Consider the following 26,149-nt stretch of genomic DNA (forward strand, 5'->3'; position numbering starts at 1 on the left):
CCCTCCCAGCAAACGTGTCCTCTCCAACCCCCAGCCCTACATCTCATCCTCTGAGAAGCTTTCCTGGCCACCCCCGCCGGCCCTCTCGAACTCGCCCGCAGGCCTTCTGGAACTGCATTTGCCATGGTGGCAGAGTGCTGGGTGATTAGTTAGGTGACAAGTGAACATTTGCTTAATGGGATTCTTGGCTCCCTGGTAATGAACAGCACCTACCAGGAGAGAAAAGGAAAGATGCAGTCCGGGGGGAGGTTGGGGGGGGGGGGGGGGGTTCTAGGGATTGCTGCCGGTCAGCCAAAGCAGGCACAGATAGACGTGGCCGCGGGGGTGTTGGGTGGCCACGCCTGGAAGCAAGGGAGGGGCTGAGGGCTGAGCCCCTCATGGATGGGAAAGGGGGGGCACGGGAGATGAAGCGGCTGCGGGATACTTTCTGAGCTTGGAAGCAGCAGGTGTCTGGGAATGGGACTCCGGCCCAGGCAGATTTCCAGGGAGCGCTCCAGCTTGCTGGCACGAGGGAAGGATCTGGCTGAGCAGAAGAGGCAAGTTGGGATGATGAAACCCACTGTTGAGGAACATTGGCAAGCATGCCACGAGTGGGGACCGCGTGCCTGGAGAAACGCTGGGGGGTGGGGGAGGGGGTAGGGAAGAGGACTGCAGAGGGGGCCACACCTCCACTGCCGAGCAAATCCAAGTCCCTGAGTAGGATTCCCCCCAGCCTTCCCATTGCCAGTCTTGCCTCCCATGCCCCCCCACCCAGGGTTTCCAGCCCTTGACTCACAGCTCTTTGCTGATACCCCAAACCAGCATGGGGCTGCTGTGGCCCTCCAGCCCTCTGCCTGAAATACTCCCCACACTCTTCTTTGGCCACCTCCTCATCCTCTGAGAGCCACGGGGTGTCACCTCCTCCTTGAAGTCCTCCTAGACTGTCCTCAGTTGACTTTCTCATGATTCGGGGCGCTAACAGAGGCACCAGTCTCATACCTGTTTCCACATCCAGACCCTGTGCTCCTAATAGGAGAGTCACATCTTCCCACTTTTATGTCCCCAGAGCCTAGGCCAATGGCTGGCACATGTAGGCCCTTGATCAGCACTTGTTGAATGAAAGGTAAGGAGCCAACTGAGCTCTGGGGTCAAGGGAAGAGCTTCCATGGAGAGCCACTGAGACCACCAGTGGCCACCCAGCCCCTCTCCCAGGCCACCCCCTAAAGTGGAGGACTGTGTGGCAGGAGGGGAGAGAGGGAGGAGGGGAGATGGCTCTCTTCCAGGGCGCAGGGAATGTGCTGAGCGAAGATGGTGGAGGGGCTGGCCCCATGGGGAACGATGAAGGGGTGGCCTCAGCCCCTCGGAGGAGGACAGGATTCCCAGGGGCAAGAACCCACATCGCCCTTCCGTGAACCACCCAGGAGGGACGCTGAGTCTAGCCCTTGGCTTGTCAACTTGCTCTGGCGCTCTGGGCAATGGTGTCATCGTAACTGCGTAGCGTGTGAGCCTCTGAGTGACAAGTGATGTCATCCACGATAGAGCTGCTTTTATTCCCTCTACCTCTTAGAGGAGAGAGCTGCTAAAAATATACCTGGCGTCCTGGGCCCCTCTGCCTTGCCTCTAACAACAGTCAGCAACCAGAGACCGTGCTGCACTTGACAGAAGTGGATCATTTAAAAAACATTAGCATTTCTCGTACTGACATTTCACTTTCATATCACAGGACTAAGTCTTTAAAAAAAAAAAATTAATAAAGTGCTCGGACTCGATTTTCCCACTGAGGGCCTTGCTGTCTAAAGTTGGAAATGAAGTCAACAAAATAACAACATCCTCGGGTTCCAAGGGACAGCTGGGCCCTGACACCCGCCTGGGTAAGAGCAGGCAGGCCACCGGAGAGCGGACGATTTGTTCTGCCGTCACCGAACTCCCTTTAGTGCATGTTTCCAGCTTTGGACTGAGGAAGATTTGTTCAGCCAGGCCTGAAAACATAGCCCTCCCCTCTTTATCTGGAGAACTGCCTCCTTTCTCTGAAGCAAGAGAGGCAGGGACAGCCTCCAGACCCCGTCTGCTGCCGTCTGGGTTGGTCCCTAGCCTCCTGGAAACCCCAGTGGGCCCCGGGAACTGGCAGCTCCCTTCCAGGCACTCCTGAGCCCCCGAACAGTCAACAGCTCAGGTGCCGCAGGTGAGGCTCTTGGGCACAGGCCAGGAAGGATCCAGGACCGGCCTGCTCCAGGGAGAGCCACGGAGATTGGGCTGACCCAGCGCAGCCAGAGTGTAGGAAGTGAGTCATGTCTGTGAGGGCGAGGGAAGGACCATGGAACAGAGAACAAGCGTGTGTGTGTGTGTGTGTGTGTGTGTGCGTGCTCACACGTGTGTGCACGTGTGCATCCCAGTGAGTCAGTGTGCCTCTGCCCCACACGGCTCCTCCCACCAACAAACGTGCTGTGCCCGGCCAGCCTCGCCCACCCCACCAAAAGCTGGGATCTGCCACCATTTCAGGAATGCAGGGTTAGGAAATGAGAAACAGGGTTCTTGTCCAAGAGAAATTTTATTATTATTATTTTTCTCTCTTAATTGGATTCAGTGTTTTCTTGTTCCTCACACACATCCTCTCTGGTGGGGAGTTCAGGTTTGTGGAAAGCTCAAAGGAGATTGTGTCTCCAGGGGCCCTGGCCGGCAGCATGGCCAGACTTGACCAGAGCCGCTGTCCCCTATTTGGGCTTGCCTGCCCACTCCCTGCACGTCCCCATTCCTGACCCCTGAGTCTGGCCCCCCCCCAACCTCTGCCCGTCTCTGGGCATCTTCAGAAGGGCCAGGAGGGATGGGGCCTCCGTTAATGCAGAAGTGCCTGAGATGGTTCTTGAAATGCCCTCTTGTCCCCCTTCTGCTAAGGCCACCTGATGCTTTCCCTCCTGCCACCTATACAGGACCCTTGCTGGGATGGCCATCAAAGAGCCTCAAGGAAAAATTCAGCAGCTGAGCCATGTTGGAGGCCTGGGCTCATGCCCAGAGTCTCCCTGGCCTGTCCAGACCGTTGCTGGCAAAGCGCTAGGCTGACGACACTGTCCAGCCTGTTGGGCTAACACTGTGGATGCTTCCTGCCCGTCAGCAAAAGAGACCTAAAGTCCCTTCCTTCCCCTTCTCCGTCAAGCCCGGCCCCCGGGCCTGGCTCCCTGATGTCCAATGAGCTGCTTCTCACTTCTCGCCCTGACGACAACAGCTAGCTAGTACGGTGGGGGTTATGGGATGCTCTGGGGCGGCAGCCGGACTTGTGTTGCATATAAAAACAAGGTGATGCTCTGAACATCTAAGAAGATTGGTCCCCTGAAGTGATTCTTGCTGCCTCCCCTTCTCCCTGACCCCTCCCACTGACCCTTTGCCCTAGGCCCTGGCAAGCCCAGGTTACAGGGTGACTGTTGTTGCCAGGTTGGGATTCTAGACAAAAAATCCTGTGACTCTTTTCTTGCTAGAAATCACCAATACAATCCTTAGTTCAACAGATAATAGTTTTCCGTATAGTTTATAAACATGAGAAGACATACAGTCCGGTAGGGGAGTGGGGCGGGGGGGGGGGGGGCTGTGCATTTGTGTGTATATATATGTAGAGAGTGTGTATATATATAAGTGGACGTAGTTATAAAACTGCACCTCCTGTGAGAGCCTCACTGCACTTGACGCAGTTCTAAATTTCAGCCTCTGATGATCTTTCCTTTGGTAACTGGTTCTTGGAGCCCAGCAGCTAGGCCTGGGTCTGCCAGGGTAGCCTGAGACGTCAGGAATGAGGCCTTACCCCCGAGGGAGGGACTGAGGGTTGGATTTAGGGCAGGCTGACTACGTGGCCTCAGGCAAGAGCCAAAATGCCACCTGCTCCTGTGCTCCCAGGTGGCTGGTGGAGCCAGCCTCTTGGGTGAGCCTCGTCTGTTCTCCTGAGTCCTGCTTCCTCCAGGAGTGGCGGGGGGCCCTTCAGACCTCTCCAACGACCGGGATTCCACAGAGCCCAGCTCCTGTGGGGCACCGTCCCATGGTTGCTAATGAAGGATTCGCTTTGCGTGCTTTAACCGCCTTGCTGGATGGGTGCTGTCCATGGGTGCTCGGCAGGGCCTGGCCGGGACAGCAGGATGTGATGCGCTAATCCCTTCCCACTTGGGGCTGTACACTGTGGGTTTATAATCCACCGGGCAGGGCCCAGACAGCAGCCAAAGGCTTTACCAGCCTTTGCCTGAAACCCAGCAGATCCTCCGCTTGTTAAAAAAAAGAAAAGAAATTCTGTTCCTTGGTGGACATTGGCAGTGCTGGGTGCTGGGGCCGCAGGTCCTCAGCGGAGAGTGACCACCAGCCCCAGTATCCAGGCCAGGAGCGAGGCTCCCAGGGCACGGCCCGAGGAGGCCTGCTGCACCCCGCTGGGGGCACGGATGGGGGTCCTGCGGGCACACTTGCCCTTCCGCTTGGGCCGCGCCGTGGGCATGATGTCAAAGCTGAACTTGTGCTGGTAGTCGGGGGCGTAGTCCTGCAGCTCGGGGGTCTGCTTCCCGGCGCCTGCCTTGGACACCTGGTTGCGATTCCTGTGGCTGGTGCAGTTCTTGCCGGGCTTCCTGTAGCCCGGCCGGGAGCCCGGCAGATGGCCGTGCGGGTGGCCCTTGTCCCTGGCGGGGCCGTGGGGCGGGTAGTGTTCCTTGCGGGCGGCCCTGTCGGTGGTGGTGAGCGTGTGTGACTTGATCTGGTGCGGGGACGCCGGCCCCGTGCAGTTCCGGAAGTCCTCGGCCCTCAGCAGCTTCAGGTCCTGGCCTTGCCGTGACTCGGGGGACACACAGGGGACAGCAGAGCTGGAGCCGCGGAACCTCCGCAGCCATTCCCACAGGGAGTGCGCCCGGCAGCCGCAGTCCCAAGCATTCCCGTTGAGGCGGAGGAACTCCAGGGCGGCCAGGGGCGCCAAGCAGTCGCCCTGCAGCTCGGAGAGACTGTTGTTGAAGAGAAAGAGGGTGGTCAGCCTGCGGAGGTCGTGGAAAGCCTTGTGGTGGACCCACCGCAGCTGGTTCTCGTGCAGCAGGAGCCGGTCCAGGTTCACCAGCCCCCGGAAGGTGTCCTGGCCCAGGCTCCACAGCTTGTTGCCATGGAGAAACAGGTGGCTGAGGTTGACCAGGTCCACAAAGATGTCGTCCTGGAGGTACTCGATGTGATTGTCCTGCAGGTAGAGGTACTGCAGGCTGTGCAGGCCACTGAATATGCCTGCCGGCAGGGCACTGAGCCCGCACTTATAGAGGTAGAGGGCGTGGAGCTTCACCAGGCCCTGGAAGGTCTCCGGGGCCAGCGTCCGCAGCTGCCGGTTGTCGCCAAGGTCCAGCTCCTCCAGGTGCACGAAGCCCTCGAAGGTGTTGGGGTCAATGTAGGTGATGTTGTTGGAGTAGATCCACAGGGTGACCATAGCGGGGCTGAAGTGGCCCTGCTGGAGGAGGGTGATGCGATTGTTCTGCAGGAAGATGCGTTCGCTATCCTCCGGGATGCCCTCGGGGATGGCGGCAAAGTTGTGCGCCTGGCAGCTGACCGTCATGGGTGCCGGGTAGCACACGCAGTCCCGCGGGCAGCCGCCGCCCAGGGGCACCTCCCCGGCTAGCAGCAGCAGCAACAGTTCCACACAGCACCCTGGCGGGGAGACAGAGCACAGCCAGATCAGGGTCGGCCGGGGGACGCGGGGGACAGACGGGGTGCGGGGCTGGTGGGTGTGCCACCCTCCCAGGCCAGGCTCTGTCCTGGCCTGCGCCGAACTCGGCAGTCTGGGACGGCAGTCCCCTGGGGGAGGCTCCAGATGGGAGGAAGGCAGGGCTCAAGCCCAAGCCAGGCCCGCACCTGGCGTGAGATAACACTGGGGCCCTGCACCTGTACTGGGGGTTCTATTCCCCAGCCTGGGCTGCCCGCCATCCTTAGTCCTGCCCCCTCAGGCTCTGTCAGCCCTGCGGGGGGTGGGGGGTGGGGGTCACAACCCCAGGCCACAGAAGCCAGCCTCTGGTTCCTGTTCCAGCTCTGTCACTCACTCGCTGTTATCCACATGAACAGATAGTGGGGCAGACTCCGGGTCTAGCAAAGTAAACACACGGAGGCCTGAGGAGTCTCTGTATTTATTCTCAATAACAAGGCAAGCATGCATGCACGATACCAAAGTTCATCTCAAAAGAGGTCTCATTTACCATGCCTCCCGCATCCTCAAATATGTGACAAACTCTCTGGGCCTCAGTTTCTAAATAATACTAGTTGTCCCCTCCAGTGCCGTGAGGATGTACTAAAAGGACCCATGTGTGTGGACTGGGGGAGGCATCAGGGTGGCCAGGCTCTGCACCACCCCCACCCCCCCCCCCACCAGGAGCTAGCTGCTGCCCCCCATCAGGTCCACCTTCTGGCCTCTCCCCTCTGCCCACCTAAACTCCCAGGCTGTGGCTGCAAACCAGGCCTCGCCTCTCGACTGTCCCGAGCATTTCCTCTGTAGCTTCCCTCTAATTGGGCATTAATTAGGCATTCGTTAATGGATCCTTAAAATAATTTATTTTCGGATGTGTCCAGCCTGTGGTCGGATAATAGCCCCGTGCTCATTATCGGAGCAGCCTCATTATGGACGATCATCATTACCTGCCTTTTTCCAGGGTCGCAGCTGCCCCAGGCTGCCCGGCAGGCGCGCCGGCGTGGGAAAGACAGGCTCCAGGCTGGTAGAGCCCCACCCCGCAGGGCCCGGCAGCCACCTCATCCCCGCCTGCGTTGGCCTCTTGCCCGTCCCTTCCAGCTTGGCCAGCCGGGCCTCTGGGGAGAGGTCAGGGCTGCCGGCAGCTCAGCCGAGTCTCGCTGCCGTCAGCGATGCCCAGAGCATGTAGAAAGAACCTACCCTCCCGGCCGATCTCAGACCCGCCCCACTCCCAGCCTCAGAGGGGCCACTGGGCCAGGCTCTGAGGCCCTGCTGCTGCCCTAGTCTGATGGTCAGGCTCAGGCAGGCCTAGCCACCACCCCCTCGTTCCTGGCAGAAATGGCATCGTAAATAAGTGACAGTTCCCAGCTGTTGGGAGTTATGGGCTCCCAGAGAGTGGCAGCTGCTTCCCGTCCCCCTGTAATCACCCGGCTTCCACCAAACGTTTCCAACATAAAAATCATCGCATATAATTTTGTTTTTGCATAATTGGGTTCGGTTGCGATTTCAGAGCAATTATGACCTCGGTGGCAGTGGTGGCGGTGGCAGTGCAGCTGTGAGGAACCTTCCTGGGCTGGGCTCCTGCGCTCCATGTGGCTCCTGCAGTGTCTTCAGTCACCACGACCATTGCACAGCCTGCAGGCTAAGCCTGAGGCTGGTGCCTCCGCAGCCTCAGTTTCCCTCTCTGTAACGTGGGTAGGAGATGATCGCTATGCTAGCCTGCCCCACGTGGAGGCTCGGGTCTGACCTCCAGGCCCCCCCACTCCCCACCTTGGTCTGGCGGGGGGGGGGGGGTCCCAGCCCCGCAGGGGGAAGCAAGAGTGTGGACAGGGGGGGGACAAGAGCCTGGACTGCAAGCTTCAGCTGACTCTCGGGGAGCCTGCCCGATGCCTCGAGCCTCTGAAAGCCAGGGCTGGGATGAAGGCCCAACTCACACTGTCTGCACCTTCCACAGAGACTGACACTCCCTTTCCCTACTCTCAGCTCGCACTCCTTACCCCTGGCCAGGCTGCTGTCTCCCAGGGACCCTGCCCCCGGGAAGCGGCCCCTGCCCTGCCGCTCGGTGGGGCGATCACAGTGCTCACTGTGCTGAAAGGGACCAGGCCACGGCCACGCACCTGTGGCTGTGGGACACACAGTGCCACACCAGACCCTGGGGGCGGGGGGTAGGACTGCAAAGAAAGAGGCTTTTCCTGAAGTCTGGCAGCAGAGGGACACTCACTGTGGGGGCAGGGGTAAGCTGTGGCAGGCTCAGCACTAATACCGCTCGACATTTGTGCAGCTTATGAAGTTTACAAAGTGCTTCTGCTCGTGATGCTCTGATCCTCAGAATTACTGTGTGGTCATAGGGGGTTCTCCTGCCCCCTGACCTGATGGGGGCAGACGACCCTTCTCCCTGCTGTTGTGGCTATGTCTCTGTGAGGCCCCTGGGCTGGGGTTCTCTCAAATGTCCCCAGAAAAGCTGGGGGACCCCATGGAGAGCCACACCCTTTCCTTAGACAGGTGCCCCAGGGAATGTTGGGGTACAGGGAAACTAGGCGGAGATCTCCATTTCGGGGAAAAGCCAAATGCCCAAAAATCCAGGTCGGGGCAGAGCGGCCAGCTTGTGAACACACTTTGGCAGGTGTGTTGGGTAAATGCAGGACCCAGGGCAGGAGCCACCCATTCCCTTCCTCCCAGAGGGTCCCAGAAGGAGGCAGGGGCCCCGGCCAACGCTTGGAGCTGCTCTCCGTCCTTCAGTACTGCCCAGATGCCAGGGACCCAGGCCAGGGAAGCTGCCCTTGCACTACCCCTGCCCCCTTCCACTGGGTGCTGGGGTGGGTCTCAGCTGAGTCTGCTTCTCCACCCTGGAAGCTGGTCACATCTCCAAGGCCCCAGACTAGCCCTCCCAGACAAGCTCACCCACCTCTGGCACCCCTGCCTGAGCCGGCGGGTGCCCCGGGTCTGGAAACCTGCTGGGTTTCTTTCCAGGCAGGAGCTACAGCTTCTCCTGTGCCCCCTCCGAGTGCTGGTCGAGCCCCAACCCACTGATTGCCTGATTAATGTGCTAACACAGAGGCCGGTGCCTTTGCCGTGCATTTTAAGACTGCAAATTAGCAGCCATGTAAGTCTCTGAGGAGGAGCCTTGCGCCCCCTCCCATCTGCTTCCTCAGCCCCCTCCTGGGTGCGGCAGGGGTTGCTCTGCCTGAGGGGGCTGAAGAAAGCCAGGCTGGGCTCCCCCTTCCTCAGGCTCTCCTCCTTCAGCTCTCCTCCAGGGGCATGCACCCGGACTCCCAAGCTCCTGCCCCCCCCCCCACACACACACATCTGAGCTCACCTGAGGCTCCTCTGCCTCATTCATTCCTTCCTCCATTCAATATTTGCCTCAAGTCCTAGAATGTCCAATGTGATAGGGCAAGGAGGAGCCCAGGGATGAGCCGGGGTGAGTCCTCCTGGGTTCATTAGCAGATAGGAGGTCTCACAATACCAGGCAGTCTGACCAGGTGCCGGGGCCCAGAGCAGGTGCTAATGGGTGTGTGTGTGTGTGTGTGTGTGTAAGAAGCTCAGGAAACGTCCCTGCCACCCCTACACCACCTCCTCCACTAAGCCCTCTGCTCCCCTGCCAGTATAGAGGATACACAGTAGAGATTCTATTGTATGCAAGTTCTCCTTCCTCCAAACCCCAAAACCCTTCACCCGCTGGGCAGCGGGTGAGTGGCCTGAGCATGGTCAGCACCTCACCCAGTCTATTCGGCAGCCCCAGATGTGCTTATGCATGTCCCTGTGGGGCTGGACCTAGCGGGGTGGGTGGGAAAGGCATAACAGGAAGAAGGCACAGTGTGTACAAAGGCACTGAAGTATGGAAACCGGCAGTGTGCCCACATCTTACCCCAGTCCCCCTCAATCAGCCCCCAAGTAGCCAGAGATCCCAAAGAAGCCATAACACCAGCCCTGCTAGGCTGGAGAAACCCAGGCCTGGGGAGGCCAGAAAGGTCCCCATTGGAACCAGCACTGACAGGACCCCTGCTCCCGTCCCAGGCCAGATGTCTGGAAATGTCTAGAATGGCAGGGGTCCTCAGCTTCCCCCCAGGAAGGGAGCTAACCAATGAGGACCCACTCCTAAACATGCACCAGGTTCTTTACATGGAAGCCCCATACTGCCACACCACTGCAGAGGAAATGAGGCACCCGCAGAGAAGTGGCCACACAGCTGGTGAAGAGGGTGGGAGAGCAGGCCTCACGCCCCTGACCTCAAATCCAGGAGCTCCAAGTTGCATGGGGCAGGCAGGGCAGCCTCATCTGACCTGAGTCAGACCTCATCAGACCTCCCCCTGACCTGAGTCTGCCACCTGCTGGCACCAAAGCGGCCACCTCTGTCGACACCCCCGCAGGGACAGCCCCATGGACTGGAATCCCCCCAAGGCCCCCAGGCAGGTCCCTAGGGGCTCTCTGAGCCTCAGAGACTTGTCAGCCATGTGGCCTATCCTTCCGGCTCCACAGCCCGCCCTCCCTCTGCACGGGGCCAGGCATCCCCTCCCTCCTTCCCCGGGCCTTGCCAGCTGCTCCTCTCTAAGCCAATCGATGCTAACCAAATGGCTCTGCCGGTCAGATAACAGCCTCGGGCCAGGCTGGCTGTGCTCACAGAGCGACTGGCGCCCCAGGCCACTTGGCACTGTCCCTGCATGCCACACCCAAGTGCAGGCCACTTCCTATAGCGCCCCCGCCGGGCCCGGCCCCGGAGACGAGGCAGCCAGCCTGGGCAGAGCAGGGCTTCCCTCCGCGGGCCCCCGCTGCAGACGCCTGTAATCCACCTGCCTCCCCATCTCTCCGTCCCTCCCACGCAATCTGTCCGAAGGTGAGCCGCCGTTCCCCGGCCCCCCAGGCCTCCTCCACACGCATCTTCTCCGTCTCAGGTGAAGGCGGCTCCTCCATTCTGGCAGCTGGGGTGAGAACCTCAGAGTCACGCCGACTCCTCTCTCTCACCTCATACCCAGTCTGCCGGGAGCCCTGTGGGCTCAGCTTCAGGACATACCCAGAACCCACCCTTGTCTCCCGGCCACCACCCCAGCCTGGGCCGCCATCATCTCTTGCCAGGCCCATCGCCATAGTCTCCTGCGTGGTCCCCGGGCTCCCACCCTTGCCCCTACATCTCCACTGACACAGCAGCAGAAGTCTGAGTCAGAGCACGTGGCGCCTCTGATCAAACCCCCTTGGCCCCATCGTGCTCAGTAAGACCTTCTAGTCCTCACTAGGGCCCTGGCCGCCACCTCTCCTCCCTCCCCCAGCCTTTTCTTCTCCCTCTTTTCACGTGCTGGGCGCGTCCTGCCTCCAGCCTTTTGCTGCTCTCTCCTTCTGGAGCAGTACCCATGCTCCAGGATACCTGTGGGGCCCCTGCCCTCACCCCAACATTGGGGTCTCTCACAGAGTCACTTTCTCAGTCAGGCCTTCCTTAGCAGCCTGTCTTATTTATTTTTTACATTTTTTTAGAGAGAGACACCACAAGCTGGGGAGAGGGGGAGAAGGATAGAGGGAGAGAGAGAGAGAGAGGAAGAGAGAGAATCCCAAGCAGGTTCCATGCTCAGCCTGGGGCCCGATACGGGGCTTGATCCCACGACCCTGGGATCACCACCCAAGGTGAAATCAAGTCGATTGCTCAGCTGACTGAGCCACCCAGGCACATCCCCAGCAGCCTATTTTAAATGGTCTCCTTCAGTTTAATTTTCCTCCCTAACATTTATGCTCTTCTAATAAAGTACATCATTTATTTATTTCTCTTGTTCCTTTTCTGTCCCTTCCCACTGACGGTGATTTTGTCTGGTATGTTCCCTGCTGTGCCCTAGGGCCTAAAACGGTGCCTAGAACACAGTCATGTTTTTCTTTCTTTCTTTCTTTCTTTCTTTCTTTCATGTACGTTTGTTTATTTATTAATTTACTTATTTATTTTTGAGAGAGACAGAGAGTGAGCAGGGGAGGGGCAGAGAGGGAGAGGGGGAGACACAGAATCTGAAACAGGCTCCAGGGTCTGAGCTGTCAGCACAGAGCCCGACACAGGGCTTGAACCCACAGACCTTGAGATCATGACCCGAGCCAAAGTCGGATGCTTAGCCAACTGAACCACCCAGGAGCTTGCTATGTGTTTCTTTTAAGAAGAAAACCCTACGGGGCTCCTGGGTGGCTCAGTCGGTTGGGCGTCAGAGTTCGCTCAGGTCAGGATCTCACCATCTGTGAGTTCAAGCCCCGTGTAGGACTCTGTGCTGACAGCTCAGAGCCTGGAGCCTCCTTTGGATTCTGTATCTCCCTCTCTCTCTGCCTGTCCTTCTCTGTCTCTCTCAAAAATCAGTAAACATTAAAAAGAAGAAGAAGAAGAAAACCCTAGGCCAAGGGCCTGGCTCATAGTAGGTGCTCAATAAACATAGTGGTTCTCATTAGTACTGAGGTCTCCAATAAGAGTAGATTGGGCCTTGGCTTTCTCTGGAGGGCCCCTGGGCCATCACAAGGGGACAGATGGTGAGGAGCACTCTGCAGGGGCACATACACATCAGGCCTGTCCAACACGTGGGGCAGGTGATCAATGTGGCTTTGCCCAGGACTCCGGATTTTCAGTGCTAAAACCGTAAAGTCCCAAACAAACCAGCACAAGTCAGTCACCCTACCTAGGGCCAAATTGCACCCCTCCCCCCAAACACACACAAAAAATCTCTGGGCACAGGCAGGGGAGGGGACAAGCAGGCAGGCATGAAGCAGGAATGTTCTCTAGGCACCCACACCCACACCTCAGGTCTAGTGCCTGCAGCCCTGGAGGCAGGCCTGTGCCTAGACAGAGCATGCGTACATGTGTGCACATGGGTCTGGGCATGCCTATGCACATGTGTGCTTCTGTGCGTTTACCTGTGTGTGTACACGGCCAGGTGTGCACGTGTTCACAGCATCTGCGTAGGCGCATGTGTGTATGCAAGCACATATTTGTCTCTGGATGCCACCAACGGGCTGGCAGCCTGGGTCCTTTCATCCTGCAGCATCCCTGAGCTCCGGCCCAGAGAGAGGGCCCGGGTCTGTGATATCCCCGTCTTATCTCGGCACTCACTCTTGCTTTGCCTTTAGCTCCTGCTCTCCTCCTGACGTGCTGCATTACATCCTTACTCCGGGATCACTCCTGGCTGGGAAGCGGGCGGCCCCTTACTGGAACAGTCCTTGGCTTCCATCTGCCGTGGCTAGCCCCCTGCACAGGCCTGGCCGGGATGCCACGCTAACTGGGCTGCCGTGCTCTCAGGAGGCCTCACTGGAGCAACCAGGCTCCCCATCTTTGCTTTGCTGTATTTGCCACCTTCTCGATGTGGGGTGCCTCCCTGGGGGGGGGGGTACCCTGGTACTGTCTGGCCTCCGGAGCAGCCCCACCGAGAGACATTTCAGCTGGGCCACCTCGGACAGATCACTAAGCTTCCAAAGCCTCAGTTTCTTAGTCCGGGAACTGGGAGGCAGAGCACCTGCTTTATTGGGTGTTGGAAACACTCGGTAGGCTGTGCCCCTGAACTGTAGCCCAGGGGGAGCTGTAGAGGAGGTATTCGTGAGGGGGAGGACTGTGTGCTCTCCCCAACCCCCAGTGGACTCTGGCCTTCACCACACCCACCCTGGTGCTCTTGGGCCCCAGAAGCCTGGCAGAGGGACCTGTGAGATGGGACACTGAGTCGAGGCTCAGACCCAGGTTCAAGTTCCCTGCCAGGCCTTGGCTGTCCCCAGGACACAGCGGGTGGGGATGGGATCTTGACCCCTCTACTTTGGCCTTTCTCCCAGTCCATCCCTCCCCAGCTGGAGCTGCCAGCTCTGTGCAGAATGCCCAGGATATGTAGGTTCTGCCTTTACCTCGGGAAGTCCCTCTGGGGCTCATAAAATGTGTCCTGTTACTCAGATTTGCTCCTCAGTTTGGGAGCCCCAGAATCTGGGCAGTGGCAGCTCAAGGCTGAAGGCCAAGGGCCTCTGAGAGCCAGCTTTTCCCAGGAGGTTTTGAGGAGGGTCTGCGTCCTGCCTCCTCCCTCCAAACCCTGGAGGCTACCGTCCTTCCCTCCCAAACCACAGCAAACTGTGGACCCACCTGCACCAGACAGGCTCACCGAAACTAGAGTGGTATCTTAGGTGTATTTGGTGGGGCAGGTGAACTTCTGTGGGGATGGGACTGTCCTCAGGGGCAAGTGTCTATTGCCTGCCTGGGGGACATTGAAGGGAGGTGAGGGAGAGAGAGTAGGGGTGGGGATCTACCAAATCCTGAAGGCCCTGGCACTGGGTGACACAAAACAGGAGATGGGACCCAGCCTTTGCAAAGCAGGTGCCGAAGTCTCTTCCAGGAGCCCTCGTTCCTAGTTCCCGGAACAGCCACCCTTTCCTCGCTGCCAGTGAAAGAAAGGCATTCAGAATGCACATCCGGGCTGTGGATCACCCTGTTCTGGATCTGCCCCCTGACTCTTTCATTCATTTGACAACAGCTCTGTGCTTGGTGCTGCAATAGTAGGATCCAGCCCTTTCCCTCATGGAACCTACACGTTCTAGCTGGGAGATGATTAAGCAAAAGGAAACAGACAAGCCCAAACGGACACAGGGTAGTTGACACTGTGGACACAATGAGGGAGTTAAGACGGAGACAAATGGGAGGGAAGGAGACTGACATTCGCTTGTGTGCTCATGAAGGGCCTCCCTGAGCAGGGACACCTGAGCTGAAACCTAAAGGAAAGGAAGGAGCCAAAGAACAGAGGGAACAGCAGGTGCAAAGGCCCTGGGACAGGACCAAACTTGGTATAGATGAGAGAAGAAGGGAAGGGCAGGAGATGCCGTTAGAAAGGCAACAGGCAGGCTTTGGAGGGCCTTGAAAGCTTCAGTTGAAGAGTTTGGATCTAATTCTGGGTGTGGCAAGCAGCCACTGAAGAGCCTGAAGTGGGAGCAATATGATAGAACTTGGAGCATGGATTAGAGGGGAGCCAGAGGAGGGGCAGAGAAGCCTGCGGTTGTCATCCGTGAGAGATGGGGGGGGGGGGCCCGAAGGGGGCGAGGCCATGGAGTCAGAGAGCAGTGGACAGAAGGAGAAATGTCTAGGATGCAGAACTGGCCGGACACACGGGGGACCAGTGTGAGGGACAGTGAGTGGTTCCAGAGGATGAGGGTACAGTGAGACTGGAGGAGCCTGGGAAAGCAGGGGTAGGGGCCAACAGGAGCTCCATTGAGGATACACAAAGTCTGAGGAGACTTACAGAGATATTCAGCTGGTGGCAGCTGGCTGTCCAACTGGAGCCCAGAGGCGAGAAGTACACTTGGGACTCATGAGCCTAGAGATGGTATTCAAATCTGTGGGAATGGATGAGGTCACCTGTGAGAGTCAAGAGAGGAGATACAGGATGGAAGCCTCCGGGAACACGGTTCTAGAATGTAAAGAAGGCATGGCCCGTGGCGTCAAAGGAAAGCCAGGGCATGCGGTGTGACCGAAGCCGAGAGTGTTTCAAGAAGAAAGGTGGCCTCTGCTGAGAGGAAGGCTGTGAGGGTTTACGTGAGGACAGAGAGGTGCGGTCCTCTGGCAACATGGAGGTGATTGGTAATGCCAGAAAGTTCCTTTCTGGGAGAAAGTTCGGGACAGAGTGCATACTAGAGTGGGAGGAATCTATGGGGAGACTGCACTGTGTCAGTCAGGACAAGTTAGGACACAAGTGGCCCTTGGGGGGGGGGTCTCAGTGGCTCACGACAGAGGCTGGTTTCTTGCTCAGGTGGGACAGCAGGGGCTCTGCTCAGGGATCTGGGCAGAGAACACATCGTCTGCCCAGAACCCTGCCTGTCTCGTGGCAGAGGGGACAGAGGACATGGCCAACTACTGCCTTTTGTTTCAAGCAGGACATAGCACTCCTACTCACATCAGTCACGTGGCCCAGCCTGTCCTCAGATGGATAGGGAAGAATACTGGGGTGGGGTGGGGATGTCAGGGAGCACCCAGAGGCCACTCATTCAGAAACTTGGCTATGAAGGGGGCAGAGAAGCAGGGCAGCACCTGGAGGGGCGTGGAGTCCTGGGAAGTTGTTGTTGTTTAAAGTTTATTGATTTGGCGGGGGAGGGGGGAGCATGAGTGGGGGAGGGACAGAAAGGGGGAGGCGGAGAGAGAATCAGAAGCAGGCTCTGTGCTGACAGCAGAGAACCCGACGTGGGGCTCAAACTCACAAATGGTGCGATCATGACCTGAGCCAAAGTCTGACGCCCAGCTGACTGAACCACCCAGGTGCCCCTAAAACTTATTGTTTATTTTGAATGAGGGGGAGGGAGGGGCAGAGAGAGAGGGAGAGAGAATCCCAAGCAGACTCAAAGCTGTCAGCGCAGAGCCTGACGCAGGGCTCGAACCGACAAACCGTAAGATCATGACCTGAGCCAAAGTCGGATGCTCAACAGACTGAGCCACCCAGGTGCCCCAGGTGTTTGTTTTTTGAAGACAGAAGAAACTAGAGCCTGTCTGCATGCTTGTAGGCATGATTCAGGAGAGAGAGGAACAAAAACGGAAGCAATGGGAGTGAGGGGGCCCAAGCAACAGACCCAGAGCAGCGCTGAAGGACTACCTCTCAGGCCGCAACAGGAGGGAATCCCATATGTTCAAATGACAAGATGATGGAGTTAGCCTCCCAGGTTTCTTTTCTCCCTGAAGTAAAAGGGAGTCATTAGCTGAGAGCGAAGGTAGGGAGGAGGGTGGGAATTTGAAGAGAAAGAAGTCAGAAGGAGGCAGGATTCCATTTGGTGGGAAACCAAGCTCCCCCAGTCACATGAGAGGTTTGTGGGGGACGAGGGGGTAGGTGTTTGCAAACACAGCTCTCCAGTGCCCGCTCCCCTGGCCTCAGCCCAAGTCCCCCTCACCTCCTGCTGGACTTGGGGGCGATTGGCTCCTCTGATGAAGTCTGCTCACGTCACTCCCTGGCTGACAGACCATGCATTAGTTCAGCAAACATTCACTCCACCCCTTCCTACGGGCCAGGCAGCCTGCCAGGAGGGCACTGGGGACAAAAGACCCAGTTCCTGGTTCCCAGGAGCTGGCAGTCTTCCCCCAGGTGCCTTCAGGATAGTATGTTGTGGACATCTGTCACTCCTCTTGGCCACCCAACTGCTTAAGCCTCTTCCTGAATTTGGGAGATCTCCCAATTTATACAGATGAGTCCTTCCCTCCCTCTGGAAACTAGAAAGGTCAAGTCCTCACTTTCCCATCCTTCCTGGAAGATTGGGCAAGGCCAGGAACCCAGACTTTGAAGTGGGAGTCAGCGATGCAAATAAGCATGGACCTACAAGGACAGAGGCAGTGGCAATGACAGAGCCAGTGGGGCAGCGGCTATGATAGGAATATTGGAAATACAAGCTGGAGGTGTCTGTCTTTGTTTGGGGCATTGCTCCTGTCTGTGGAGTCCCCAACCCTCTGGGAGAGTCTGTGGGTTACTTTTAAATAGATGGGCTTTTTATTTAAATTAGTCAAGGCTGGATGTCTGTTGCTTGCAAATAAGAATCCTCACTGATGTGAGGTCCCTCCAGCGGAGCATGGCTTACAAGTCCATCCATGGTCTGGCTCTGCTCCTCTCATTCCCGCTCTGCCCCCTCATCTCAGCCCAGAGGCTTTCTGCTCCCCTCTCCCTGCCTTCTTGGGGAAGCAGCTCCCCAAGTTCCCTTGGGAGACCATCCCTTCCCCACTGCAAGTGATTCAGGATTCAGTCAAGTGGCCAGGCTCAGACAAATTAGACTGTCTTCTAGGAATTTCAGCCTGAACTTGAAGCCAAGTGACTCAGCTTGAGCTGTTTCACCCAGGTGGGTCCATCCGGAGGATACTGCCTAGTAGTTTTTCCACCAAGACTTCCAGAGCCACCGTGGTTCTTGCCCTTCCCAGACCTGGGTTGTTCAGCTTCTTCTTTGGGTCCCATTTTCTTTCTGCAGTGGTCCACCTAACATCCCTCTTCTTGGCTATCGGGATCCAGATTTCATTCAGCTACCAGGTAGCCATGTACTCTAGAGGAGCTGGGTATGGAGGGAGGGAGTCTACTTTATTAGGCTACTCCATTGTCAGTGATTGGTTGAGGGAGGAGCATGTGACTCCATTCTGACCAATGAGACACAAAGAAAGTCAAGTGAAGGATTTGGGGAGGAGGGGTGTGTACGTGTCTTTTTCCTCCTGAGAAGGGACACGAGGAAGGGGCGTTCTCTTTCCTGCCTCTGAGTGTGAGTGGGTGAAATGCCTGGTGCTGACACACTATCTTTTGGCCATGAGGGGACTACCTAAAGACCAAACCAGTTTACCAAAGACTATGGAGCAAAAAGATGGAGAGAACCTGAATCGTAATGACTTTCTTAAGTCAATGAGTCAACCAATACTGGGATTTCCAACCATTTTCTTTAATTAAAAATTTTTTTTTGTTTAAGTCTATTTATTTATTTTGAGAGAGAGGAAGAGCATGAGCTGGGCGAGGGGCAGAGAGAGAGGAGAGAGAACATCCCAAGCTTAGGCTCCGCATTGTCAGTGCATAGCTGGACAGCTGTGGTGCTCAATCTCATGAAGTGTGAGATCTGACCTGAGCAGAAACCAAGAGTCAGACGCTCAACCCAGGAGCCCCTCCAAACTTCTGATAAGACATAATAAATCTTGTTTTAGTCATTTTTTAAATTTTAATGTTTATTTATTTTTGAGAGAGAGAGAGAAAGGACAGAGAAAGAGGGAGACAGAGGATCCAAAGCAGGCTCTGCGCTGACAGCAGCGTGCCCGGTGTGGGGCTCTAACTCACGAACCATGAGCCGAAGTCAGAAGCTCAACCCACAGAGCCATCCAGGTGCCCCTTGTTTTAGCCGTTTTGAGGTGGGTTTTCAATTACAGCCCCAAAACACCTTCCAATGGGTTCCTCTTTTGCTTAGTCAGATTTCTCTTGCTTGCAACCAAAGAAGTCTAACTTGTGTACCTGTCACGCACATGACTTGGCTCACACGGGACCTCTTCCAGGAAGCCTCGTTAGACCCTCCACCCTCCTCAGTGCTGCCTCCTTTCAAGGCACTCACCAGTGTCTTAAAGTCACCTGCCTCCAGCACTGGAGGTGTGGCACTGCTGAGGTGCCCAACGGGTACATGGAACTCATCCATATGTGTCTGGAAAGTGAACGAATGCATGATTTAGCTGATGTAATTCTCGCCCAAAGCCAAAGAAACCAGGTGCCTTCGTTAGCTGAAGCAGCTTTATTTTGGGTAGATGTAGATATACAATAAGTTTTAGCAGCCATAGGATCCCAGGCGCCTCATACCTAAGAGGATAAATGAGTTTACGGGGCATTTCAGGCCTTGCCTCACAGGCTTTTCCCTTTTGACCCCTCTGCAGAGTGCCTCCTGATCGGCCACTTAAGACACCCTGCAGGGAATGCTTCAAGTGTATTTGTGGTGTTCTGTGTCTTAATCTGAGCAGTAGACTCAGGGATGTTAGTTTTCTTATCCTCTATACCTTAAACAAACTATATTTTGATGCATGCATTTAATATTTAATAAAAGAAATACATCATAGAGGAAAAAAAAAAAAAGACACCTTGCAGAGTCTAGCTAAGAATCTCAGGTGCCAGGCCTTGACTTGCCTCCTCCCTGCTGTCTTGAGTCCCACACTTTCTCCAGGGGCCTACCTCCAGCTGGCCACTTACACACTTCAGCCTCTAACCCCAGGCCAGGGAGCTTTGACCCAGGTAGAGGAGGCACAGGCTTCCTGGTGTGGACCCCAGGAACTATTTTTCCCCATAAGTGGTTTTTTTTTGTTTTTGTTTTTTTTTTAACATTTATTCATTTTTGAGAGACAGAACACAAGTGGGGGAGGGGCAGAGAGGGAGACATAGAATCTGAAGCAGGCTCCAGGCTCTGAGCTGTCAGCACAGAGCCCGACGCGGGGCTTGAACTCACAGACTGCGAGATCATGACCTGAGCCGAAGTTGGATGCTTAACCGACTGAGGCACCCAGGCATCCTAAGTTTTTGGGTTTTCTTTTTTATGGGTTTTTTTTTTTTTTTTTTTTGAGATAGACAGAGTGTGAGTGGGGGACGGACAGAGAGAAAGGGGGACAGAGGACCCGAAGCAGGCTCTGTGCTGATAGCAGCAAGACCGATGTGGGGCTTGAACTCACGAACCCTGAGATCACTGCCTGAGCCAAAGTTGGATGCTCAACCGACTGAGCCACCCAGGTGCCCCATAAGGTTTTTTTGTTTTTTTTTTGTTTTTTTAATTTTTTTAACATTTATTTATTTATGAGACAGAGAGAGACAGAGCGTGAATGGGGGAGGGTCAGAGAGAGGGAGACACAGAATCTGAAACAGGCTCCAGGCTCTGAGCTGTCAGCACAGAACCCGATGCGGGGCTCGAACTCACGGACCGCGAGATCGTGACCTGAGCTGAAGTCAGCTGCCCAACCGACTGAGCCACCCAGGCGCCCCGGTTCTTTTTTTTTTTTTTAAGCCACTCTTCGTCATTTATTTTAATTTAAAAATAATACTTGCCAACTGTGGAAAATGTGGAAAGTGGGGAAGTAAAAAGGAAGAAAAATCATCACAACCCCATTAGCTTTGACAACCATCGAGAGTGCCTTGCTGTGCCTTCTTCCTGTACTTCCTTCATTTATGTAGGGATATATAAAATTTAAATAAAAATTTTATTTAAAGCAATAAAATTGGGATCATGCTATATATGAGCTCTGTTCTCTGCGTTTTCTGCTTAACTTAGATCATTCATCCATTCAGCAGCTCGCCAGGTGCCTTCCTCTGTGAGGCTCTACACTAAGGCAGCCACGGGGTGCTCAGCAGGCAGAGTGACCCCACCCTCCAGGAGAGTACAGTCTGAAACAGATACTCATCAAATGGCCACATACACATATTATCACACTCCAAAAGGAGAAGTACAGAGAGAGAGGTCCGAGGAGCTATGAGGAATGTGGGGGCCCCCCTTGTCAGTGGGAGGGGGAAGGCTAGAAGACTCTCAAGATTGAGAAGGACTCCACTGGGGGGCGGGGAGCAGGATTCCAGGCAGAGGGAACAGCATGTGCTGAAGGCCCGAGGCCAGAGAAAACACACAGTTTAAGTAACAGAAGAACGGTGTGGTAACAGGCATGATTTGTAGGGGCTGCGGAGTATCCTTCTGTATGGACAGACCATAATTTATTTATCTGTGGAACATTTAGAGCGTTTCTCATTTTTCATGGTTATAACTTATCATGGCAAAATTGGTAACATTAGTTGCCTCCTGGGAGGGCTACCAGAAGCTCGGGGACTAGGGGCACCTGCAGGGCTCAGTTGCTTAGGCAGCCGACTCTTGATTTTGGCTCAGGTTATGGTCTCACAGTTCGTGGGTTCAAGTCCCACATTGGGCTCTGTGCTCACACACCCGAGCCTGCTTTGGATCCTCTGTCTCCCTCTCTCTGCCCCTCCCCAACTTGTGCGCATACACACACGTGCTCTCTCTCTCAAAAAAAAAAATTAAAAAAAAAAAAAAAAAAAAAGAAGAAGCTCAAGGACTAGGGAGAGGGGAACTTCACTGTATACCTGTCAGGAACGTTTGGTTTATTGCCATGTGAATGTATTTATTGATTCTTTTAAGAGTCAGTTAAAGTAAATAATGTTGGAGTGAACATCTTTGTGTATAAAGCTTTGTCTGAATTTTTCAGCCTTTCCCTAAATCATATTCATTGGGCCAAAGTCTCTTAAGTCACCTTCCGGACAGTTTTGCTCACAGAGCCTTAAGTCCTATACCCAGAAGACCACCAGCCTTGGGGACTTTCAGGGACCCCACACTTCCCCATTTGCCTTCCCAACTAGACTGAACTACTCAGAAGAGACAAGAGCTGTGTGGTTCATATGAAGAAGAGATCTCTGGGGTGGGGAAGCAAAGGTCAGAAATGTGTGTTGAATCCCTCCTGTGTTGGTCAGACCCACCCATAACTGGGGGCACAACATACATTCATTGAATCTTCCCCCAAGAACTTATTACGAAAGTATTAGTACCTGGGGCACCTGGGTGGCTCAGTTGGTTAAGCATCTGACTCTTGGTTTCGGCTCAGGTCACGATCTCGTGGTCTGTGAGTTCGAGACCCGCTTCAGGCTCTGAGCTGACAGTGAGAGCCTGCTTGGGATTCTCTGTCTTCCTCTCTCTCTCTGCCTCCCCTTCTCAAAAATAAACAAACATTTAAAAAAAAGTATTAATGGGGCGCCTGGGTGGCTCAGTCGGTTGGTTGAGCGTCCGACTTCGGCTCAGGTCATGATCTCGCGGTCCGGGAGTTCGAGCCCCGCGTCAGGCTCTGTGCTGACAGCTCGGAGCCTGGAGCCTGTTTCAGATTCTGTGTCTCCTTCTCTCTGTGACCCTCCCCCATTCATGCTCTGTCTCTCTCTGTCCCAAAAATAAATAAACTTAAAAAAATTTTTTAAATAAATAAATAAATAAATAAATAAATAAATAAATAAAAGTATTAATATCCCCATTTTACAGTCAAGAAAAATAAGGCTCAATAAAATGTGGGCAATTCGCCCAAGATGGTGGAGCCGGGATTCAAACCAAGATCTCTCTTTTGAGGCCACTGCTCTCTCCCAGGCCCTCCGCCAGCCTCTTTCCCTCCAGCACCCAACAGGCAGCCCCCCTACCTCCCATGAACTGTGTGCTTGCTCCCTTGCCAATAACTTCATTCCTGCCCCCGTCTTCATTATTTATTTTCTCTCCTGGTGCTTCACACTCATGAGGCTGGGAAAATGCACGAGGCAGATGGGGAAGGAAGTGGAAATTCTGTGTAATACCATCATCTGTATCACAAAACTTGTCTTAAGTGCCAGCCCCAGGGATTTGCTGGAGTTGGTGCAACAGAGGAGGGGCTGAAGGTCAGATTAAATTGGACTAGTAACCCCAGGGGGATACTTGAAAGAGGTTGCTAAAGAAAGCGTTTCCAGCAGGAATGCTAGCGGCTGAGGCAGCAGCGGGCAGCATGCTGGCCGGCCGGCTGGGTCAAGCCTGCTTAACGGGGCTTGGTGGTGACAGGCTTGGGTTCACACGTCCTCCCCCGGAAACCTGGAATCTTGCCTTTTCCCCCCCAATAATGAGTTGGTATAAAAATGGATCTTGAATAAAATCGTCTGCAGTTTTCAAATTTCAAACTGCATTAGTCAAAATATATCAAATTTCCGTGTACTGACTTACCACCTGCTCAAAATCTGATCCTTTTTCAGCTGGAATATATTGAAATATGAATCACCTCTCCTGAGAGGAAAAAGGGAAAAGCAGCCGAGGGAAGGCCCTTTTAAAATGTGCTGGTGGGTGAACTGCACTTGTGTGCTGCTTTGGGCTCCCCCAGCCTCCCCTTGGCAATGGCTGCTGGCTGGTCCAAGTCCCTCGGTTACTTCCCCGTGACACCTGGTTTCTTGCTCAAACCCCTATGCTCTGGGCAGTCTATGCCGCATGCTACACAGCATGATCGCCTCAAGTCCTCAGCCTTTAACAAGTGTCAACACGGGAGCACAGATGCACCACACGGGCCGATCAACGGTCATATTGCTGAAGCCAATAGTGACCTTTCGTCACTCCTCATCCACTCACACTCTTGAGAGCACTGGACACAGCTGGCCCTCCCTTTTGGAAGCACTGTCTTCTCTTTACGTCAGAGACAGGGCTCTGCCCTTTCTTCTCCTACCTGGCTGGTGGCTCTTCTCGGTCTGCTCTGCTGGCCGTCCCTCTGCTGGCCTGGTCTCTGCATATCCCGATTCCCCAGCACTCAGCATTTGGACCTTCCAAGGGTCCACATCTATCCCTAGCATCTATCGGGGTGCTCACCCAGGCCCAGGTGTTAAGTACAATCTCCAGGGGGACGAAGGCCAAGATACACGTCTCAGTCCGGAACCCCAGACCAGCCCAGGTGACATTACCACGTGGATATCTGACAGGCAGCTCCACCCGACGTGCCCTGAAGGTGTTTCCCACACAGGCTTCCCCATCTTAGTAACTGACAACCCCATCCTTCTGGTTGCTCAGGATGAACATGATTCCATGTTCCTCCTTTTCCTCTGTTCTCTTTTCCTTTAATCCATCAAGTCCCGTTTGTTCTAGTCTTGAAACACCTCCCAAATCTGTCCACATCACTAGACCCCCCACTGCCGGCGCCCCATCCCAAGCCGCCATCCTCTCTCCCCTGGACCGCTACAGTGGTCTTGCTAGCTGGTCTCCCTGCTTTTATCTCAGCTCCATCACCACCCACAGCCCACATCACAGCCACGAGGATCTTTGAAAACAGTAAGAGCTATCATGTTACTTTCCTGCCTGAAATCTCCCAGTGGCTTTCCACCGCACCACACAAAATGCAAACTCCCTACCAACCCAGAGCATCCTCCTGACCGGCCCCCACCACCTCTCCAGCCCCACCCTGCACCATTCTCGCCATCACTGGCTGCACTAGCCTTCCTGTTCCTAGACCACGGCAAGCTCATTCTTTTGCTTTATTTTATGGTAAAGTACACATAACATAAAATGTACCATTTTAACCGTCTTAAAGCGTATGATTCTGAGGCATTTAGTACATTCACAGTGTTGTGCAAACATCACCACTATGTAGTTCTAGAACATTTTCATCATCCCAAAGAGAAATCCCATACCCATTAGCAGTCACTCCCCATTCTTCCTCCCCCCGGCCCCTGGCAACCATTAATCTGCTTTCTGTCTCTGTGGATTTACCTCTTCTGGATACTTCATACAAATGGAGTGATACAATATGTTTGTCTGGGAGTGTGAGCACTGACTGTTCCCTTCCAAACAAGGCCCCCAGGCCCTTGCAGGACCACCTCCTTCTTCTTCACATTCAGGCCTCAGCTCAAACATCACCTCTCAGTTTAATGCAGATGCCCCTATCAGCTCTGGTCCCTCTTTTTTTTTTTTTTTTTTTTTTTCTCCTAGTCCCTCTTGATTACATAAGTACCCTGCTCTATTTCCCTCTTAGGGCATAACACTCACTGCGAGCGTCTTGTTTAATTATTTGTTTACATGTTTATCGTCTTCCCCCTTGCCTGCCTGTTCGCTGTGATGTCCCCAGCCTCCAGGACAGTGCCGGGCACCCAAGAGGCGCTTTCGGGGCAATTATCTGTGGATTGAATGAACCAGGGCACTACCGGTCCTGTGATGGAGTGTCTACAATGCTATGGAAACGTGGATGAGGAAGAAAGCAAGCAGTGCAGCCCTGAGTGGAGTCCCAGCGGGAAGGCAACCTCCAAGGGCATTGGGGGGTGGGGGGTGGCGGAAGGGGTAGGACATTCTGGTAGAAGGAACTGCACGGTCAAAGGCCTGGAGGCACGAGAGAACATGTCCAGTTTGGAGGCCTGTGCTGTCTTCTCTAGTTTGCAATTGTCCCCTGATTGCTTCCCAGCCTCCCGCAGAGAAGACATCATATACGGCTGGGTGTTGGTTTTGCTACAAGATGTGAGGTCCTGGCAGGGAAGAAAGGGTGGAGTCTGTTTCATTTGTTTCTCCCACCCTGGTTTCAGCATGTGCGGGACACCCTCACAGACACAAAAGAAAACAGACTGGTTCCAGGTTTTCTGATTTTGGAGTCACCCTGCAACCACCTTTAAGAGAGACGGAAAGGGGCACCCGGCTGGCTCAGTTGTGAGAGCATGCGCCTCTTAATCTCAGGTTGTGAGTTCGAGGCCCACACTAAGGGTAAGAGATTAGTTAAAAATAAAATCTTTAAGGGGCGCGCGGGTGGCTCAGTCGGCTAAGCGTCCAACTTCAGCTCAGGTCATGATCTCGAGGTTTGTGAGTTCAAGTCCCGTGTCGGGCTCTGTGTTGGTCGGCAGCCTGGAGCCTGCTTTGGATTCTGTGTCTCCCTCTCTCTCAGCCCCTCCACTGCTCACATTCTGTCTCTCTCTCTCAAAATTAATAAGCATTAAAAAAAAAGTAAAAAGAAAGAAATCTTTGGGGCACCTGGGTGGCTCGGTCGGTTAAGCGTCTGACCTCGGCTCAGGTCATGATCTCGCAGTTCGTGAGCTCCAGCCCCGCGCCGGGCTCTGTGCCGACCGCTCAGATTCTGTGTCTCCCTCTCTCTCTGCCCCTTCCTTGCTTGTCTCTTTGAAAAAAAAAATAAATATATTTTAAATAGATAAATAAAATATTTTTTAAAAAGAGAGAGAGATGGAAAGGTGGGAGAACTCGAAGATGTATATTATACATTGTCAACTGTGTTTTGAGGACGGGGGGGGGCCTCTCGGGAGGGAGGCAGAGCTAGGGTGGACCTGTAGCACCCCCACGGGTGCCCTCCTCACTGCCCTAATCTTTCTGGACTAGGCCACTGTCCCCTCTGGGTACTGGGCTGTCTGAGAGCCCTGTGTCTTTTATTTCTCCTGATCAAATCAGGCCCAGCTGACCCAGGCCCTGTGGCTCTGGGAGTCCAGCTGAGCTCCCAGGAGGAGAGGCCCTTCCCCAAAGCTAGTAGGCTCAGGAGGGCAAATTCAATTGTGTGCAAGGCAGGAGCCATTAACCTGTCTGTGGACTTTGGGGCTC

At 54.8% G+C, this 26,149-nt stretch overlaps 1 protein-coding gene across 1 annotated transcript in view; it reads right to left on the reverse strand.

The window, feature by feature from the left end:
• Window positions 1-2,508: 2,508 nt before the first annotated feature.
• RTN4RL1 (reticulon 4 receptor like 1) overlaps window positions 2,509-26,149 on the reverse strand; it is a 73,329-nt gene continuing 49,688 nt past the window's right edge. The window contains exon 2 of the mRNA XM_040455507.1: window positions 2,509-5,619. Within this exon, the coding sequence (XP_040311441.1) occupies window positions 4,295-5,619 (1,325 nt within the window). The 3' untranslated portion in view covers window positions 2,509-4,294. The remainder of the gene's footprint in view (window positions 5,620-26,149) is intronic.

This window comes from Herpailurus yagouaroundi, unplaced genomic scaffold, assembly GCF_014898765.1.
Source record: "Herpailurus yagouaroundi ecotype Mexico unplaced genomic scaffold, PumYag 215, whole genome shotgun sequence".
Lineage (NCBI taxonomy): Eukaryota > Metazoa > Chordata > Mammalia > Carnivora > Felidae > Herpailurus > Herpailurus yagouaroundi.